The 20,882-nt window shown below is 40.4% G+C and overlaps 2 protein-coding genes across 4 annotated transcripts in view; one reads left to right on the forward strand and one right to left on the reverse strand.

Moving 5' to 3' along the window:
• Nucleotides 1-514: 514 nt before the first annotated feature.
• KNOP1 (lysine rich nucleolar protein 1) lies at nt 515-9,243 on the reverse strand. 3 transcript variants are annotated; one of them, XM_068206883.1, is made up of 5 exons: nt 9,089-9,243; nt 7,290-8,637; nt 3,682-3,753; nt 3,150-3,227; nt 515-833 (listed from the first exon to the last, which is right to left on the reverse strand). In XM_068206883.1, exons 2-5 carry the CDS (start codon nt 8,634-8,636, stop codon nt 522-524), a joined length of 1,809 nt encoding a protein of 602 aa, XP_068062984.1. In that variant the 5' UTR covers nt 8,637; nt 9,089-9,243; the 3' UTR covers nt 515-521. The 3 variants fall into 3 exon arrangements, with proteins under 3 accessions (XP_068062984.1, XP_068062983.1, XP_068062985.1); XM_068206882.1 differs by having other exon boundaries at nt 515-817; nt 3,131-3,227; XM_068206884.1 differs by lacking the exon at nt 515-833 and adding an exon at nt 2,128-2,487.
• A 418-nt stretch (nt 9,244-9,661) lies between these two features.
• The window catches only part of IQCK (IQ motif containing K), a 36,100-nt gene continuing 24,879 nt past the window's right edge, over nt 9,662-20,882 (forward strand). Inside the window, exons 1-6 of the mRNA XM_068206889.1 lie at nt 9,662-9,736; nt 11,060-11,133; nt 11,768-11,882; nt 13,233-13,330; nt 18,734-18,786; nt 18,901-18,978. Coding sequence (XP_068062990.1) covers nt 9,712-9,736; nt 11,060-11,133; nt 11,768-11,882; nt 13,233-13,330; nt 18,734-18,786; nt 18,901-18,978 — 443 coding nt within the window. The 5' untranslated portion in view covers nt 9,662-9,711. The remainder of the gene's footprint in view (nt 9,737-11,059; nt 11,134-11,767; nt 11,883-13,232; nt 13,331-18,733; nt 18,787-18,900; nt 18,979-20,882) is intronic.

Raw genomic sequence — 20,882 nt, forward strand, 5'->3', positions numbered from 1 at the left:
GCCAGAGCACAGTTCAAATATAGAGGATCTTCAATGCTATCTCTTATTATAAGGAAGATGTTAGATTTTTAAGAATTGCTTTCTGAATTAAAAGTCTGCCCTCATCAAATTTGAGAGCACACCACTAGTGTCTTCAAAGTAAAGCACCATCATTTTATACCACTGCGTGAAAAAAACGTGAAGATTTTACAGAACAATATCAAGTGATTCAAAAAGATTTTATAGATAAAAGTTTATTAAATCAGCATTTAAAAAAAATTACTGAATTTCAACTAATTGCAGGCATGGCACACATCTTCAGTCTTTGAAGGAGGCTGTCTCTTGCCTTGCAGAACAGGATAAAGGTTTGAAAAACTTAACTGTTTGGATGAAGTGAGGACCCAGCTCCACTGGTATATGCAGTTGAAAACTTGTACTTCAAGTACTTCGTAAATGAAATTTCTTCAGCATTTTGTTATTTTATTTCAAGTAAACAGATGTAGAAGGCAAAAAGAAATTTCACTCTTTGTTATGCCTGAGTTTTAATCTTCAAATTTTATAGATCTAGATGTGTATTTGTCTATGTATACTTTTTTGTTGGCATTAGGCTGAAATCCAAGACCAATTCCTCTGTGTTGCTTCAAGTCCATTGCTTTATCAAACTCCATCTTCAGAGCCTGCTGTAACTTCTCCTCCCCTTCCTGGTTCAGAGCCATGTTTGGTTTATTTGTAGTTGCTGAGGGACTTTGGATAGGCACAAAACCTTTTTTAAAGCCACCCATCAGTCTAAAAAACTTCCTTTGTTCCTCAGAACTTTTAAAAGTAGCTGTACTCCACTGTCCAAGCTTCATATCCTGTGAGGCAAAACAAAGTTAACACTAAAATTTAAAAATACCAAGACCAAGGAAGACAATTTCTGGCTGTGCACCATGAGAACAGAACACAAAAGCCTGACAGGGGGACAGAGCTGGGAAGCTGTTATTCCCTGGGCAGTGTCTCTCCAGGGATGTGGTAAAAGACTGACCTAACTCTGCCTGAGTGCACCTTCATCAGCATTTCAGCCATTTCACCTGGAGCCAGGGGTTAATGAGCTTTGAGAATCTCCTTGCCCTCTGTCCTTAGCAATCTTGGCTTTCTGCTCCCTCTCTGCTCCAAGAGCCAGACAGCATCTCTTATTCTAAGAAAACTGTCAGATTTAATCCTCTTTCACTGTCACTTTGTAGGGTTATCTTTTCATTCTCCCACTGCCTAGTTAGGGAGCTGCTGTTTTCAGCAGTGTTTTGTTAGTTGTGGACACTGTTCAATCTGGCTTACAAGCTTTAAGTAATTCTCATCCTACTAATTACAACTAATATTGCAAGGGTGCAAAACCAGAGGGCCTCCCCTATCCAACAGGACTAATTCTAGTTCTCTCAAAGCTTCCCCTCCCTTGCAGTTTGCTGTGTTCTTTGTATTTACTTGCATTTAACTGCACTCTCTGAACTACTTCACCACTCCAGGATTTTTCTTCTGTCTGCGGATTCTGGCCCCTTTCTGAGGAGGCAATACCCAGCTAAAATGAGATTTCAGCTGTTTGTGGAAAGCCCCAGATACACCATAGGATTTAGAGAGTTCATGAACTTTTGGTTTACCTAAGAACAGGCTTCATTATTCAAGGGTGTATTTGACTCCTGAGCTATAGCTTTGCAGTCACTTATAAATGTTTTTGGCAGGATTTACTCAGAATTTTTTCTTTAAAATTGGGCATGATACTAAATGGCAGAATGTCCAATTATTAATTAAACAGACTAAGCTGGCTACATCAAAGGAAAAAAAAGTGAATACAGTGGTATGTTTATGTCAGCCTGAAATCCTTCCAACAGAACAGTTGCAGCTTGCATGAAACAGTCATTCTCCAGCAGACAGCCAACATGACACACAGCATGCTACACAACTGCAGGCAAGCTACAGCAGGGGTTTTTAAGGTAAAGAAATGCAAGGCTGGAGTATCATTCACTATCATAGGCCAGAATACCTGGTATTGAAAGAAAGCAACCCATAATACTGCAGCCTTTTGGCCTTGCAAGTTGCTGCACAAGCCCAGTCTGTGACAAAGATACATGCACACATCCAGATACACACAAGACACAAATAAATATAAATCCCCCCTTTGCAATGGGAGACAAATGCACAGATGCAAATAAAATGATGGCTTGTCAAAACTCTGTTTTTAAGTGAGCTGCTGGCAGGCGGTACACCCAGTTTTGCTGAAGCATTTCCAGCTCACTTTGTGGAGCTGATGAATTAGTTTTCACAGCTTCTATTCTTCTGCATACTACTAAACAGAGACAGATCAGTGCCAAAGAACTGAGATCTCCTGCCAAGGATGTCATTTTTCTCAATGGCTTCAGAGACTATTAGTTGTAGTTCCAGAGCTATGCAGACTCCCTCCCACTATGTTAGATCTACAGAAGTTGGTTTTGGCATTTGTTTGAGGCATATTCCAGCTTTCTAGGCATTCTGGCAGTCCTGCAAAACAACAGAAGCCTGAATTACTAGCAAAGCTTTCTCTCCACCTCAATCTTCTTACCCCTGGCTAAACACTGCAGCAAGTTTCCACTACCTTACTGTGAATCTGTCAGGAGCCAGGCTGAGTAGAATGCAAAAGCAAAGAATCGGGAATCATCTTCCAAAGAGGTGGAGGGAAGATGCAGAAGCCATGAGAGGACTGACTCTATATATCACACACGTGTGTTAACAGTTGCCACCCCCTTTACCTTTCCAGGTGTGCCCCTGTTGCTGAATGTGTGCAAAGTCTTGCAGGTAAGAAATCAGATACACTTCAGTGACTGCTGCATCCATAGCCCAAAAATTACTTGCATTTCACAGTAAGCAGAAAATGCTTCTGTAGCAATTTCTGATGGCTCATTCTCCAGAGGAACCAGAGAAAATGTTGCTTTTGAGGACTGATGATGGGAATTAGAGCACTGTGCAATGGCAAGGAGTTCACTGCTCAGCTCTCAGTCTCTTGGCATTGGACCAAATTGTTCTATAGCATGACCTGAAATCTGCAGTCAGAAGGAACACTGTTGTACATGAGCCACATACAAAAAAGAGCACAGTGCTTTTTACAGGAACTTGCCCTGGGAGACAGTATTTCCATCAGGCTGAGGTCTAAACTCATGTATTACCTGTCCCACTTTGGAACTGAGAGCCTTGGTTTTGCCAGATTCTCTGTCAATTTCTTCTTGCAGGGCCTGCCGCCTCACCTAGTGTGCAGAAAAATTCCACATGCAGTATAAGACTCTGTGTCCCATGTGTTAAATGGCAATTAATTCACAATGAAATAATAAGAGAAAAACAAAATAATTAGTTATCTTCAGAATTTAGCAAGAATAATTGGGATCCTTTCACACACTCAACATGAGAACTGTAATTTTTTAGTGTATGAAATGAGTGGTTTCTGTATCAGATAAGTCTAATTTTCTAACTGCCAATATTGAGAGAGGCACAAAGAAATGTGTCTTTAACTTAGTAAGTTACTTAGTTCTGACATTGACTACATTTTGGACTTAACCCACGCATAAAGCACATTTCAAGCAGAGCTTTATTCTGGGAAATCTAGGCATAGGTAAGCAACAAAGCAGTTTTTTAGTATCAATTCCTATGCATATGTTAAATGCTGACTTGCTTTAGATTTTACCCAGTTAGGACAAAGCATACCTTGTCTATGTTAATTTCATCACAGTTTCCTTTCTTTTCCTGCACAATAATTACACCATCATCAGGATGTTCCTGTAAAGCAGGAAAAAGCTTATATGATTATTTTTATACATTCTGGTTAATTAGAATTTACACAGCTCTTACCACAAAAGTAGTTAAAACAGTAAGCAATCAGTAGTGCTATTCAGGGGCAAGAAAAAACACTCAGCTCTAAGATGAAAATGCCAATTTAATCTGTGTATTCCTATGGAAAAACCTCACAGAGATTTTCTTCTTTTAATTAAGATAAATGATTTTTAGATTTATACATTAATAGGGACCTGCCAACAAAACTGGCACGCACAGTAATGTTTGCAGGCAGAGTAATTTCAAATTAAACCATTTTGTAAAAGCTTAAATTTATACTTAAAGAAAGGCACAGAAACAGTGAAAGTTAAAAAAAATGGAAGTTGGGGGTAAAATAAATAAAGCTCTCTGAAACAAATAAACAAAAGCCAATCAAGAGGCAGCTGCACTGTGCTCCTGTGTGGATGACAGTCCCCAGGGAGCTCCCAGTGTGGAAGGAGCAGAGGGAGAGGCAGGACTCATACATGAACTGTCCCCTACAATGTGCCAACAGCACATTATTCCACCTTAGAAAGCAAGGAACGGGGAGCTGATGGAAGAGACAGAGCAGCTCCAGAAGGAATGGATGGGCTGGATGGCAGGAGGTAAATCTGAGAGTCCACACACAACCAGATCCTGATCACACCTCCACAAAGTGCAGCTCTTCTGCAGCTTTAGCTCCCAGTGACAGGCGTGCCTAAACCACTGCCCCCAGCCTTTCTCTTCCAAATTTGTAATGAGGAGAAGCTTTTTGGGCATCCAGTACAACAGGGTAAGCAGTAAGTCCAGGACCGTGGTAAATGAGAGCCATAAGCTTTAGACCAGCCTGGAAAAAGCAGCCAAAGGGAAGATCTACTGATACAGCTAACATCATAAACCAAGCATGAAACAGCCATGGGAACAACAAGGAAAAGATTTGTAACACACTCCTGTCAGCAGAACCTGCTGTTACTTTTTTAAGGCTGTAGTTATATTAAAAGCTATCAGTGATTTGCCTCATTTTCCAAAGCTACCTTTTATACACTGCTTTAACTAACACACACACACACACACACACACAAGTACATGCACTATTAAAATGAGAGAACACTGTCTGCAGGAAGGACAGCTCATGCTCTTGGAAGAAAAGAAGAAACCAAAACCAACCCCCAGTTTACTTCTAGATGGCCTGGTACTGTCTTTTCAGATCTATTAAAACAAGCAGGTAAACTGTCCTGACAGGACTCTGCAAACAACTGCAGCATATTTCTTCTTTTTAGCTGGAAGGAGGGAGCACCCCCATCTCTGCTCATTCCCAGCACAGTGCTGACATGCTGAGGGCTACTGAGTGGAAAAAAACTACCCCATGGAGGTGTGCCAAGCTTCCTCCAGCTTCAGGGAAAAGGAGCACATTCACATGTGGCAGGGTTATGCTGTCTGCTGGCACACAGCATCAAAGCAGTAAACTGAGTCCTCACTCCTCCTCACTGCCCGAGCTGACTGCAATGGCATCCAATGAGAAAAACACCTATCACTGATATTAAGTGGGTATCACTCCACATCTTTAAAAATTTGCTCTTTTACTTGCAGGGCAAGCCCAACAGAGGGTTTTTCAAGGCATGCAGAGCATGTGACATGCTGCAGATGAAAACATTTCAGGCTTGTGGCACAGTTAAATGCAAGAGCACATTATAAGCCATTTATTGGTGCAGTGTCTTTTGGCCTGGCAGGAACTAGAACTTGCTAGAACTGATTAACCCATACCTCTCAATCTTCAGATTTTCTTTTGAGTTGTTTTTTATTATTAAAGGAGCTGCCTATGGGAAAGAGGAACAAAACATGCATCACCCTACTCCCTTCTTCTCAACAGTTTGCAAGGTATTTGCTGTGGTTTCCATATTGACTGGTCATGAAAGTTTACATGTCATTGTAGGGCTTATCATGCCTCTACACAATGTAAGCAGCTGCAAAATCCAAATAATGTCCAACAATCTCAAAAAGGCAATGCCAATTTAATTAGAAAATATATCCAGCAATAAAACCACCCTGTCCTTTTGAAAGGTCAAAAGAAGAAATCCAACTTGAAAGCCCCAAACATCTGCTCACCTCATGACTGATAAGCATACACACTCCCCTCACAAACCCCTGTGAAAAAAGCCTGTATCTGGGTCTCCACATGAATCTATATTTAATTATTAGCATGAGACACCAGGCAGATGCCAGGTTTCCACAGAACTTGAGGAAACTGCATCTGAGTGCATGACAAAGCAAAGCACACCATGAAGTGAGCTTGAAAAGCAGCTCACATTATGGTCTGCTCTACCCTTAACTTGCAAAAATCTTCAGTGATACCTTCTTAACTAGTGCTTGAAATCTAAATAAGCCAAGCATTCAAAATTCTTGATAAACTGGAGTGCAGCTTCCCATTACCTATGGGAATAAAAACAACCTCCTAGTAACTTGTAATGTGCTGTTTTCAAAATTAAGCAGCTAAAAATACAATAGATACCTATTGATTTTTCTGAGCATCTCACAGCTAATTTCCAATGATAACAACAGAAGCTGGGCATGCAGATACTAACTTTTGGCAACCTTAGCTTTAAAATATAACTTTGATCAGATAAAGTCTGTATTTCAAATATTTCATCAGTTCCTCCCCATGATCATTTTACCTCAGAAATGGCACATACTGCAAGACTCTGGGATGGGATGTCCTTTACCAGGAAGTCAGGATACAATCCCAGTTACCCTCAGTTACAATTCACACAGTTCTCACATCTATTTATTTTCTTGCATAGGTTTATTGTTTTAATTAAAACTGTGTGTTTAGGTCTTTAGTATTTTTCTATCAGAATTGATATTTCAATGCTCTTGGCCCAGTCTACACTTAGGATTCCTAGATTTTCTCTGTTGTTTTGTTGGAATTAGTCAACAGGTTTTGGCTAACTTTCCCCTTTGTTTCTAATATTACATGACTCCAGCAGTGACAGCAGCAAAGCTTGAGGAAAGTCTAACAAACAGATGAACTCATGCTGCCAGGGTTCCCACCTGCCCAGGGTAAATGACATGGAATTCAACTCCTGTTTTATGAAGAGTGTTGCCACTTTGCTAAGAGCAACTGAGCATTTATGACTGTACAAACCCACTTTATTTTGGGGCCAATACTTGCTGCTAGTTGTAATATTTACATTTTCACAACTGAAACACTGTGTGATGACAGCAGCAGGCATCCGTACTTCCCCACACGTACAGGACCAGCTCGGCTGGGGTTTGATCCCTCATGGACCCTCCATTTAAGACCTGGATGTGATGATCCCTGTGGGTCCCTTCCAGCTCAGAATGTCCTGTGGTCCTGTGAACTATGACATGCTGAAACACATCAGCTGATCCTGCTTCCCCACACCCAGTGGGGGCCCTCAGTGTTACCAACAGGCAGAGCAGCCTGCAAAGCAGAAACTGCCCCAAAGGCTTTCAATTCCTCAGCAGGAGGGAGCAAAGCTGCCCTTCTCTCTGCAACTTACCACTGACTCATTCCATGGTGATTTTGCCTTGATCTTTTTTGCATCTGCTTTTGAACCTGGTTCTTCAGCTAAGTCCTGTGGTGGTACTTTTTTCCTTTTTCTGTCACACAGTGCAGGATTACTATTGCATAATGCCCCATCTACAGTGTCCCCTGTAACACACTGAGCTCGCTCCATTTCGCTCTCTTTGTTCTTTTTATTGCTTTCTAGTAGTATTTTTTGGCTTTTAGAAGCACTGTCATTCTTCAAAGAAAATTCTGAGTATGTTGTTTCCTTCTCCTTTTTCTTAGTCGTCTTCTTTTTCTTCTTACTGACTTCATTATTATCCTTGAAATTCTTCCTGTGTTTCTTTCCAAACAGCTCTTCCTCAAGCTCAACTTCTTGCTGTGCTGGGAGATGCTTATCAGGAATGCTGGGACTGCAGTCTTGCTTATCTTCATAAACTGAGGAAGAAACAGCTTTTTCTTTCTTCTTCTTCTTCTTCCTCTCTTTGATACGCCCAAAGTTCTTAATTTTGTCCTCTTCCTCTCTGCTTCTCAATGTAAATTCCCATGAATTATATTTCTTCTTTTTTCTGAAATCACTTAATGCAGTGGGGCTACCAGGAACTCGATGCATGTTGTCTTCATTATCTGCCAGTGGTAAAAAGCAGTCAGATTTATGTTTCTTTTTCTTCTTTCTTCTCACACAACTCTTCCCACCATTCTGGGCATTACCTCTGTCATAGTCTTCACCCACAGAAACTGCTTCTTGTGAAATGCATTTGTGGGTGTTTTTGCAGACTTTTGCAGATTGCCTTTGTTCACTGTCCTGGATGCCCTCTAATGAAAAACTGCATTTCTTCTTTTTTTTCTTTGTTACCTCACTATCCAATTCCAAATCCAAAGCAGTATTCTTTCTCTTTTTTTTTAAAGAGAATTCATGTTTCTTAGTACCATTTGTGTGGTGATTTGAAAGCTCCACATCACTATTCTCATTATTCTCCAAGGAGAAATGACACTGGACTTTTTTTTTCTTCTTTTTGATTATTTTAATTTGTTCCTCTGATTCTTTTTGAAGTTGTAAATCCAGATGACCTTTTATATTCACAAAGCTTTCTAAATTATCTTCTCTGAGTAATTCAGAGCCAACTTTCTTCTTCTTTTTCTTATTCTTTGGTTGCAATTTGTGTAAGCATTCATCTTTTAAATTTTCCTTTTTCCTTGGCTTAGTTTTTCTCTTGAGATGGCCATTGTCCTCAGTTTTAATGACAGTTTGAACATCTTCCTCAATTTTAATGACAGTCTTCACCTTTTTCTTTTTCTGTACAGGCTTCTCACGAATTTCTTTTCTCTTTTTCTTTATTATCATTCTAAAAAAGGAAATGAAGATGTCAGTGAACTGCTTCAAAGAGATGATGCAAGTCCTAATCTACTTGGTCTTCCTTTATTCCGAAACCATTCCTGATCTCCCATTGTCCCTGACACTCTAATTTCAGTCTGCTTTCCACGACGGGGAACCAGAACATACTGACATACAGACACATGCAGAAAATACTGTTTACTGGGGTGATCATTTTTATCATGTTGTTTAGTCTACCTTGTCTTAGTTTGCAAGGTTCTAATTGCCTCACTGCAACAGAGCATAACGTTTTCACATGAATACCAACCCTCCAAACACATCAAAACACATCCGTGTGCATACAGAAATACAATTGGAGTAGTGTTCCAGACACCTGTGACTTTTCACTTAACACTGAACTTCACACCGCTTTACTGCCCCCTCAGCATTACAAGACCCTTCCACGGCACCGGAATTATTACCTTAAATTGGCTTCTATCGGTGATTTCTTATCCTTGCTCTCCGTTTCCTTTCTCAGGACACTTAGGCCAATTAATTGATTACAACACAGAAGCCTTTAGCACCCACTCACTGAGAAACTCAATTATTCCCACTTGCTTTACAACAGTGTCACTGAGGCACCCTGTCAAACCCCGCCAAGAGCCCCAAGCCGAGCACAGGGAGGCACGGAGGGCTCTCCGCTGTCTGTGCGGGCCTCCCGCTCGGCCCCGGGCTCACCGCGCCCGCCCACCGGCTGCACCCCGGCCAGGGGGTGCGAGCCCGAGTCCCGCCCCGCTCCGGACCCCGGCCCGGCCCGGCTCGGCCCCGCCGCCACCGCATCCCGGGCCGGGCCGGGCCGGGCCGGGCCGTGCCGTGCCGGTCCCAGTGGCGGCCGGGCCGGGCCGGTCCCTGTGACGGCCGTGCCGGGCCGGGCCGGGCCGGGCCGTGCCGGGCCGTGCCGTGCCGTGACAGGCCGTGCGGCGCTCACCTCCCGCGGCCACGTGCAGCCCCGCCGCCGCCGCCCCGGAAGCGATCGCGCCGTGCCCGCCCCGTCCCGCGCGGGCGCTGCCGGAGCCGTTGCCGCGGCAACGCGCGGGACGCGGCCATGGCGGCGGGCGGGCACGGCGCAGGTGGGAGCCCCGGCCCTGGCCCCGGCTCCGCTCCGAGCCCCCCGGGCAGGGGTCCCGCGCTGCCTCCCCCGGCCCTCGGGCCCCTTCAGGCCGCCCCTCCCCGCTGCCCGGCCATTCCCGGCCTGGGGCCGCTCGCTCCTCTCAGCGCCGCTGCGGGCCGGGCGCGGGGCTGTGCCCGCCCCACAGAGTGCCCAAAGCCGCCCTGATCCCCACCGGCACCAGGGCCACGAGCGGTTGTGCTCGTGGGTCTTGTGTTGTTTTTATTGCCATAACTTCCGACAGACACCCTTTGTGTGTGACTCTGCTGCGAGGGTGTCAGGGCCTCTGGTTTGCCCGGCTGTGAGCTGCCCCTTGTGCTCTGTGGGTTGTCCGGTAACGGAGATGGGTTTTACCTCGGGAAAGCAGAGAGCCGACTGTGTCATCGCTGGCACAAACATTAAATGAATACAAAACGTGTTCTCAGAGCACCGTTCTGATAGCACAGCCCCTGGGCTTCTCCCAGGCTCTGAGAAGGCTGAGATTGCAAGGCTGGGAGACCAGCGCTGCAGGCCTGCAGCTCTCCGGCCGGGTTATCTCCATTCAGTAGTCTAAACGCCCAAAGCCGGCGTTTTGCGCTGGAATAGCCGTGTTCAGCCCTGGAGCCAGGTTCTGGGCCAAGCCTGCAGCACCCACGGATTTGGTGGTGCCTTAAACCTCAGTGCCGTGGCGGAGCTGAGCCTGCTGCCTCTCGGGGTCTGCACTGTGCAACCTGTCGGTTTTCTCATGTCAGGTTCTTTGCCTTGGTCCTTTGTTTTTCTTAGCCTGAGTCTCTCAGTATCCTTGAGGGTCATGTACAGCTTTTAGTTCGTCGGTTTTTTTTTTATTCGTGTGTGCAGGTTTACTTGGTTTTTATTTCCAAGTGGAGTCAGTAATACTTAGCAATGTCTGTGGGACTTAACGGCTCCTAGAGGACTCCACTATGAAATGTAGTCTTGTCTACTAGTAAAAACAATGGTTAATTAATTCAGTGCAAGCATGTGCATTCTACTTATGTTGAAATATTTTGAATTATTATTTTGGTTAAAAACCTTCTTCCCAAAAACGAGTTCTTTTGTCAGTGAGAACCTTGCACTTGAATAAAGCTCAAGAGAAGACATGAGTATCTTAAGTTCTTGCTTGTTTCAAAACGTTAGATTTCATGTTAAACAAATATTTATTGCATACTAACTTTTATTCTTTCAAACCTAAATAAATACCTTTAAAAATGTTGGTTTAGGAGGAAAATAAATATTTTTTTAGAGTCTCCTGGTTGTACTTTTGTTGTACTTTTTTTTTTACTTTTAGAGCATGAAGCAGAACAGCCTCAAGTGTCAGATGTTCCTCAATCAAAACAAGATCCTGAATCAAAACAAGGATCAGTGAGTACAGTTCAAGTAAAAAAATCTGCATAGAGATTGATTTAAAATATTTTAAACAACTAAATGTGAAAATTAGGTACCCACAGGGTAGATTCATTCATAAAATGAAAACAAAACTATTATTTTTCAAACAACTTCTTTGAACCAACAAATGTAATATTCCAAATAATTGTTTGTATTTAAAGCAACTTGGGTAATGCTAACAAGAAAAGTTCATTTTCTTTAAAAGGTGAATGTCAGCACTTCTGAACAATGTGAAAGAGATATTTAAGCTTCTGAGTGGAAAATACTTATTCAGAAAGTGCTACCACTATTAATTTCCAAATAATTACTATTTCTTACCATGGATAAATTATTTTTAAAATTGTGATATCTCACCATATTCTGTTAAAAGGAGTCATATGCCTTCTGTAAGGTTTGGATGATTTTACTGTGCTGGAAACTGCAGAAGTTTTTAAAGTGTAGTTATATATTTTCAAGTATTCAGAAAATACATAAATAATACAATATTTGAATTAGAGATTTTAATTCCATAATTTTTAACTGACCTTATAATTTTTTTCTGTTTAATTGGTTTGTATGTTTTTGTCTAGTCGGTTAGGGTATTTAGACAGGATACATTTCTTTTTAGCAGGTGCCTTTGGAAGCAGCTATTCCTATGGAACAACTTTTTTCTGCCCCTGCAGCCCAATATCTGCTTCCCATACTCGGGGAAGCTCCCCTTGGAGAACCCCCTGATCCAAAAAAATGTGAGTAGGAGTATATTATCTTGAACCCTGCTGTGATTATTTGTCTTGCATATGGCAAGGATTTGTAATTTATTTAATTTAGAGTGTTAACAGCAACAACAACTTTGCTTGTGTGGAATTTTCATGGTTAAGCCTCTGCTCTGAAAACAGGGAACCAGCCTGGCCACTTGGTCAATGGAAGAAATATCAAATTATGCATTACAAACCAATAGCATTGACTAGCTAAGGTAGTTCTGTGCTCTTCTGAATAAGTGACTTTTTATTTAGGCACTTAAATCAGAAATGGCAGACATTTCTTCCTCTGATTTAATAATGCAAAACTAAGATCAATAGACTAGGTAGACAATTGAATTTGAAAACTGCTGTCAAAATACTGTCTTTACCCATCTGATTACAGATGAGAATGGAAGCAGCTCTGAAGTTTTGTTCTTCCACTTTTATCAATTCCTATACTTTATAATAAATCTACCAAGCAGCAGTGTGTTTTTATTAAGCATTTTAGCCCTTCATTTTGTCTTCTCTTCCATTCAGTCTTGCTCATTAGGAATTCCTTGTGCAAGTCAGAAGCAGTGTTACCCTTGGCTTTTACATAAATAGTGTCCTCCCAATTATGAGTGTTTTCTGGCAGTATATGACCCAATTAAAGGTATAAAGCTGAGAACAAATTCAGTGTTTCAGCTGTGTTGCCAGAAGAGAACACTCCTATGACTTAATCTGTGCTGATCACACCAAAACCTGAATGCTGCCTGAATGGGGAGAGGTGCCAGCCCAGACAGCCCTCTGAGAGGGGAAAGGTTGGATACATGGAGTCACGTTAAAATCTCTGAAGGATCTGGCAAGTATGAAGCAATTTATGACAGAGAAATCACAGCACTAAAATACAACCTTTGGTTTTTCCTCTGTCTAGAAATTCAGCTTTATGACTAACTCTGATAATGCAGATTGTAAAGGGCATGAGAGACCAAAGTGGTCTAACTGCAGCAGTACTGAGTTCAGCACAGGCTAATTTCTTCCTGTCAGGGTAAATTAATTCACAGAGCTTTTCACTTCTGTGACTAAACTGCTTCTGGTGTCTGAGTTTATTCACTTAAAACTAAATCTGACATCTCTGAGGCACACTGAGTTTGCAGTATTGGTGCACATTTAGTTTGAAATTTACCCAAGTTTGTGTTGTGTTTGTTGAGAAGTGAAGACAGACCAGTGGCTGTATGTGAAGGGAATGAATCTGCGTTGTCCAAGCTGTGGTGGTATGGACAAAATGACTGGTACTGACTTTATGATATCTTAAGGTGGTGTTTTTGTGAAATCCAGGTGCTTAGCTGTAAGTGAAGGCTGTCCTGTTTTGCTCAGGCTCTCCTCGAGAATATTTGGAGTTTTACATCTTCCCAGTGCTCTTACCAGGACTGGCTGCACTTCTGCATGAGGCAGAGAAGGAAAAGTGTTTTGAGGTTAGTTTGTAGTTTTCATTTCAAATCACTGGCAGGAAGTTACAGACCTTTTATTTCACAGGCAGTATTTTCTAAATTTGGTCTTTTGCAAGAAAACTATCCACAATAATATGATATTACATATCTTGGGGTTTTTTTTGGATCTGGCTTTAAATGTTATTTTCTCCAGTAATTCAGAACAGATTACATTCTACATGAACTAGTTCATTATGACAATCTCTAGCCCTCTACAAACCCTCCTTAAATATCTGATTGTATCTAGCCTAAATAGTGTTGTGTTTTAGAGGAACAGGCTTCCTTTCACATTAATACATTTCACTCATTTGAGGGTGATGTACAGAACTTGAATTTTCCTTTTGACTCAATTATTTTTGCTGGTCTGGCATTGTAATAGAGAAAAATTTTCTATTTTAGCTTGTTTTTCTCTGTAAATTCCATTTAACTAGAAGACAGAGTATTCGGCATGAATGAGCTTATAGAAATGCAGATTTAAAAATAATTGTTTGCTGCATGTGTTTTTATAAATTTGTTTTCAGTGTATGTCTAGAGAGACATTCCTCACTGTCTATAGGGAATGCTTAAAAACCCACTAGGACTGGTGCAAAATAAAGCATAAATACATTCCTCATTGTGTCACTGCAGCCTAGCAGAGCCCCAGCAATAGCTTAGGTACTGGGAGCTGGGAGGGTTCCCATCATTTCTGCTGTTTTCTCAAACCATGGCAATTTGAATTTCAGATCCAAACCTGTACATTTAATACCAGTTATTTCAAATTTTTCTCAGTCTTCACAAAATTTCTGTGTGTCTATAAACTGATGGATTTACATGTGGGTATATGTATCTATAAGCTGTGATGAATACAGGTGAAATAGGAAAATGGTTCATTTATATGACATCTGTCTGTCATTCCTGCCATCACATTTACATTACCTAGCCAAGAACAGATTGAACATATATATTATTCATCATACTTTTAATAAAATCTATTTTGATACTTTTTGGGGTTTTTTTGGAAGCATGTAACCTTTAGGAGAAAGGCATGTCCTACAAATGGTTTAAAATACAGGCTTTGATAGATGTTAGCTATTTCTGAAGGCAATAAAACTTAAATACAAAGTTATTTTAAATATATTGAAATTCTTAGAAATATTCCCGTTTCAAACTCAGAACAAATCTAAGGTTACTTTGTCTATTTTTAATCTGAGAAATTTTGCAGATCTTCAGTGGTATATGAGAAAGTTTGCGTGCTGAAAATGGATTTTGTATGGGTCTGTGTGCTGCTTTGTAGAAAACTACTAAAAGCAATTATTTTCTAATGTATAGAAACTTGATAAAAATGAGTTCAGCTTATAGAAAACACACTTATGTGGAGAGATGGTCTGCTACTGGGGAGCCAAGCTCAGGAAAGCAAGCTGAGGTCAGGTGATAGTTTTCCACTGTGATATAATTTCTTCCTCCTTTTGAACAATAACTAGGAAAACAATAGCCCTTTATGCTTGCCATATAATTGAATATTTATGTTCTTTTCCATTGTTGTCCAGATGCTTGAACTTGCACATTCTGTTTCCTTATCTGGCATAAATATGTGATTTTTAGTTGTTCTTTAGTTTGGTAAGAAATGTGTTGTTATGTGTGGATTTGGAGGGAAAAAAACCCAATTGCTATAATTTGTGTTAAAATGGCTAATGAAATAACTTGAACTGAATTTTAGGATCAAAAGCAGGATCCTTACAAACCCAAAGTAGGAACAGGGAGAAAGGATCTTATGATAAACACATTAGAGTACAGCTTCCTAAAATAAGAGGACAACAAAGATTCAAAAGATTCATGGAGTTCATGAGACAACAGGACATGAAGAAGATTAATTGTGATGAAGCTAACAGAAATCATGAAGGATGAGTAGAGAATTCTGGCTAGATGTGAGTCACTAGAGTCTGTAAAGGTCACCTGTACAGAATAAACCAGTGAAAGATAAATGGAAGAAGCACTGGAAGGAAGGGAGGAATACTCTGACTGACTGACTGCAATCAATGTTGAATGAGCCCGGGAGAAGAGAGAGGGAATGGTGAGAGGGAATGAAGAGTGAGATTTTGATGAGAGGGACAAAAGGTTTTCATGTTTTGAAAGGAAATTAGGATGAATGAGAAGAGAAGGAAAAGTTAAATAGGAGAGCTTTTGAGCAATTGAAATTGTGTTAAGGAAATCAAATCCTGGGGCCAACAGGGGAATTCAAGGGAGAGATCAGAGAAGGTGCATCCATGTCTGGAGAGGAAGAATTGTACAATCACATGGGAAAGTCAGGAAAGGGAAATGGTTATGCTGGAAGCAGGGATTTGTGTAGGAAAGATCTTTTCTGAAGGTGATAAAGAAACATAACAATGTATACATTTAATTTAAAATAGGCTGTCTTGAATTATGTGATGCATGCAAAAAATCTGAAAAGCTAAAGCCTAGAAAAACCAGCAGGTGCTAGATATATGTGCAGACTTCAAACTGACATAAATATGAGAACAGTCTGCAGAAGCTTCATTTTTAAATTAGAGATGAAAGAAACCTATTAGGTTGCCCAGTGTATTCCCTCAATGATTTTTTTTTCCTACCATAAGTTCTCCTGTGTTTTATCCCATCTGCTGTCAAATGCCTACAGGGGAAAGACTATTTTCTTAAACCTTTTCTTTCATGAGAACCAACTAATGCATTCATTTTTCAGCATTAAACTGAACAATGTATAAATGTTTTTATTAGAATAACTCTGACTTTTCTTTCTAGTTAGCTATCACAGAAGGAGGAAGCTGTATCAGGCTCTGTAATGGAATATATTTAAAATTATGATAGATCAGGGAAAGGGAATGGAGGAAGATTTCCTAATGACTTTGCCATCTTCTGATCACCAGTATATTTTCATGATTATTGCCAAGCACATCATATTTAAACTGAAAAATGGAAAATGAATTCTGAATATAAACAATTTATAAACACATCTGCAGGTTAACAATGCACATTGTACAGATATTTCCTGTTTTTAATCTGGATTCATGCAGCATAGGAGGAATGTGTCAAAGGCAGGGCAATTTATGTAATTTTTTCCCTTTATAAATGTTGACTGCTGTGCAACTAATGATTTGATTCACTAGCAAAACAAACTGTTTCCTGGCAAAGAAAATAAAATAAAAAATATTCAGCTTGATTGAATTCCTCTCTGCTAAGTTCACTGCCTCTAACAAGGATAAAACAAGATGAATTTGATCACTTTGGTGATGGCTGTTTTGAGAACCCTGTTCTGATAATTTTTTCCCATTGCAAAGGACAAGCAATTTATTTAAAACAGATTAAATTACAACTGCTAGATTAAATCAAATTTTGTTGTCAAAGTGTAGAATTTATTCTCTGAAACAATTTCCTAAGTAATGGGACCCATTTTCATCCTGTGATTGAGAATAGCTGTACAGTGACGATCAGACTCTGCTGCTTGCTTACAGATTCTGTGCAAGTCAAGATCTGTCCATTTAACATTTGAAATGACTCAAAGAAAGCTCTGCAGTGAAGGTATTGGTCTCTTAAAGCTTAGGTGTTGGGCTTCTTGGAACAGCATTTGGTATTAGCCTCAGTGTGAAAATTGCATGAGGATCTGTGTTTCTTCTCAGCCAAGCACTTAATGGAGCCCTACCTGTACCCCAAAGCTTTGGTTGTCACAAAACAGATCATAAAGGCACATATGGCTTAGGATTAATAATTGTTTTATGATGATCTCTTCTTTTCTTCTGCTTTCTTTTTTCAAAGCTCTCTTTTTTTTTTTTTTTTTCTTTTTTTTTTTTCTGTTGGAGTTAGACTGTATTTCTACCAAGGGTAAGATTCTCCTAGAAGATTAAAAGCTTTCCTGGGTATCCTGTAGGACTGCCCTGCAGTCCAGCACTAAACTTCACACTTGTCATCCCCCAGCTACGAGACTGCCCTGTGTTCTTCCCTGGGCAGTCAGCCCCTCACATGATGTTCCTCTTCCACTTCACCTGTGGCTGACCCCCAGATTATGACATATACCATGAACTGAAAGAATTATACTATGTAGAACATTTTTTCCTGCCTCTCTGTTCACATCTGAGGATAATGCATAGAATAAAGTCATTTTTCACGCATTAGATTTTCAATTACATGTTTATTGTATTTTCCTTAGCAAGTGGTAGTAGTATCTTAACCTCTTACATTTTAATCAATACTTCAGCCTCTTTTGTGACATTAAGCAGTTTCATAAAAGCTTTTGACCAGCGTGAATTGTTCGCCTAAGAAGCAATTATTACAACTGAATCTCCTGTTCGATAGGGCAAGTGTTGGGATGGGAGCTCAGCTTGCTTTTTTAGCTCAGTGGCTGCTATTGTGATGAAGCACTTGGTGCCCCGGGGCTGCAGGGGCTCGATGTCTTTTAGGGTTCACTGTGACTGCGTGTATCTAGGGCACATCTCAAGTCAGAGGGGTTCTGAAGCTGCTGATCAAGCTCTTCTGTTATTCCAACCAGAACTCCTGCTCTCCACATTATGGTTACTGTGGTTTGTGATAAGCAGAATGAGCACCTGTATCTTTTATACATTGAATCTGTCAAGATGGAATGTCAGAGGAAGTGCTTTTAAAAAAAGGATTTCCTAATCCATTCTGGCTTTATCAAAATGCAGGCTCTGAATGGCTGGCTGTGGTACTGGCTGCTCGAGCCCCTAAGGTCAACCTGCTGAAAAACATTTTGCAAAATTCTCTTTGTTGGTTAAGATTTGGAACTGGGAGCAAAGGGCACAAATGTTTTGCTGTGAAGCTCCAGGTTTTGAACTTTTTACCTGGTACTCTGTAATGTCCATGGTTTCTCTGCCTGTGGACAGACAAAAGCCTTCCTTTGGTTTTGCTTTCTTTCTGGACTCAGCAGATGGTTTGGTCAGAGCAGCCATACAATTCTCTGCCTGTGGGTATTCACAACATCTTCAAGCTGGTTCCATGCAGGAGAAAACAATATCCAATCAATGTTCCCTCTGTCTTTGGAAGAAATGAAGTATTTTGAGTAAGATAATAGAACTTTAAACACAATGGCAAGGAATTTACAACATATTTTCATGTATGAATGAGTTCTGTCAATTTCTTCACAATGATACTCCCCCTTAGAGCACCATTCAGATATCTTTGTTCTAGATATACTGCAGCAAATATCAAGATAATATATGTAGAATTTTCTCACTCATCGTTTGTCTTGAAATCATTTCACAAAATTTCTAAAGTTTTGGCTGAGCCACTGACTGTTGGCAGTAGCACTAAAGCGTAGACAGAGTAATGTACTGTATATTTCATTTAATAAAAACAGTCAATTTGTCTTAAACATATGACCAATCCAAAGATAATAAATAATTTGAAACTTTCTTCTGTCTTTAGGGAAAAAGAACAACATTTATTCCCTCTGATTTCCTAACTGAGTGGTTATACAAGTAAGTTAATCATGTTTTTTGCTACTAAGTATGTTCAGTGATTCCAAGGTACTAATTTGCAAATTGAATAGCTGAAAATTTAAATTAATATGAGTTGTTTTCCTTTTTATTTAGCAAGAATCCAAAGAGGAAAGATGAGTCATTCACAGGATTGTTTTCCATTCCTTTTGTTAAGGACTGGCTAAAGGACCAGTAAGTTATCGCAGTACTCAGAATAACTTTTTATTCTTTTATTCTTTTGCCTCTGATATCCCAAAAAAGTAATAGAGCCTCAATATGTTGCAGCTGCGACCTCAAAAATGCCCTTTACTGTGTGCAACAAAGAACTATGTGATAGTTTCTAACTGGCCAGTGTATTACTTACAAGGTATTTTGTACCAGAATTGTTCACAGATAAATTAATTTTGAATTCCTAAACATTTTAATTGTAGAATGCAAGACATTTTAATAGTCTGGTAGTATTATGAACATCTTCGTATTAAGGAGTAAAGCAATGTTTTCAGTGCTGCTTTCTCCTATGGAAATCTTAGAAAGTATAGTCAAGAAATTCTTCTCTAACTGTAAGCAGCTGCTTTCTAAATACCTGTAACAATCCTTGGCATCAGGATGCATTTCTGCAGACATTTATGACTTTGAGAAGTGAGCACTTGTTTTTGGCAGCCTCAATCATATATTCCTTGTTATTTTCTTAGAACCAAACAGCACAACAGTTTTGAAAGAAATGGTACTGTCCTTGAGACTGCATTTATTTTAAAATATAGCTGCTGTGTGAGAAAAGCAAAGGATTAGTCCACAGTGAGGGAATAAGAAACCAAGAGAGGTCAGATTTTAAAGAAAAATTTCAATTTGAAAGCTTAACTGGAATCTGGATTGATAATTGGTGAAAACATAGAGATTAATATCTTTGTAGATACATTTACTTTGTTACATGATGTAAGTGGAAATTGAACTTTTTTCAATTCTTGACGTGTGACACTTGGAACCTTGAGACACCAATGGAGCAAGAGGAAAGCTCCTTATCACAGTCTTTGTGGATAAGCTGGCAATTGTGTCAAAAGGGCTAACCTTGGTTCCCTGAGAGGTGGTCATGTGGTCAGAGCTGTGTAGGACATTTCTGCAGTACAGGACCCCTTTGGAGAATGACCCATTTCATCTCAACTCTGGTACCTTCAGCCATCGTGCTGTCCTGGCCTGCTGTTCAAACCTGCCTCTGGTGGGACACATCTGTTTCATTCTGTCAAAACACAGTTCTTGCCAACAAGATGCCCGTTTAAGGCTGTGGTTTAGTGCTTTGTAAAGTGAGCATGAAGTGCAGCCTGGCTGTTGTACCCATTGCTTAAGCACACAGAAGAGCCCTTGGCCGGTACGGCAGTTTTGGTACCGTGGGTTGGTGAGGATGGATGTTTGTACCAAAGATAAAATCTTTAAAGTCACAGTTTTTCAAACATTTCTCTTGGAGTTCAACAAAACGTTCCCTGCTCTCTCCTGTTCTTCACCCCAACCTGCTTGTAGCCACCCTAATACCACCTTGTCTGCTTGGTAGAGTGCTTGATTATTCTGACCAGGGCCCTACTCTGAGTTTGGAATCTCTCTGCCAAAATGTGTGAGGAGGGTTTGTACAGCTATTGAAAACAGATCATTTCTCCAGTCTGCTTCACCTTGGAGAGTGGCAAACCTGTGTATTGGCACAAACAAAGGATTAAAATGAAGGGCTCAGGGCAAGGTGAATAGAACAAATGAGCTGCTAAGATAGAGAGGTGGTGGCAGGAAATGCTTAAGTCAGCTTTGCCAACAAGAGAAATACACTGTGGGATCACAGCCTGGATGACTCATAGCTTCTGTTAGTGGTGGTGCTCCTAAATAACGTACTGACAGCTCCACAAGGACACTGGAGTGTCAGAGTCCTACTTAAGCTGATACCCTTCATCTTAAATCCTCTGAACAAGTTGGCCCTTAAAATAATAATTATTGAAATTATTATTAAATAGCTACTTTTAGCGATCTGATCCTAAAATTACAGATTTAAAAAATGCTGCTTCTGAAGTAAATATTGTTGGAACAAAGTGAAAGGCTGCAATATTAAATAAGAATAAAAA

This window comes from Anomalospiza imberbis, chromosome 16 (assembly GCF_031753505.1).
Source record: "Anomalospiza imberbis isolate Cuckoo-Finch-1a 21T00152 chromosome 16, ASM3175350v1, whole genome shotgun sequence".
Taxonomy (NCBI): Eukaryota; Metazoa; Chordata; class Aves; order Passeriformes; family Viduidae; genus Anomalospiza; species Anomalospiza imberbis.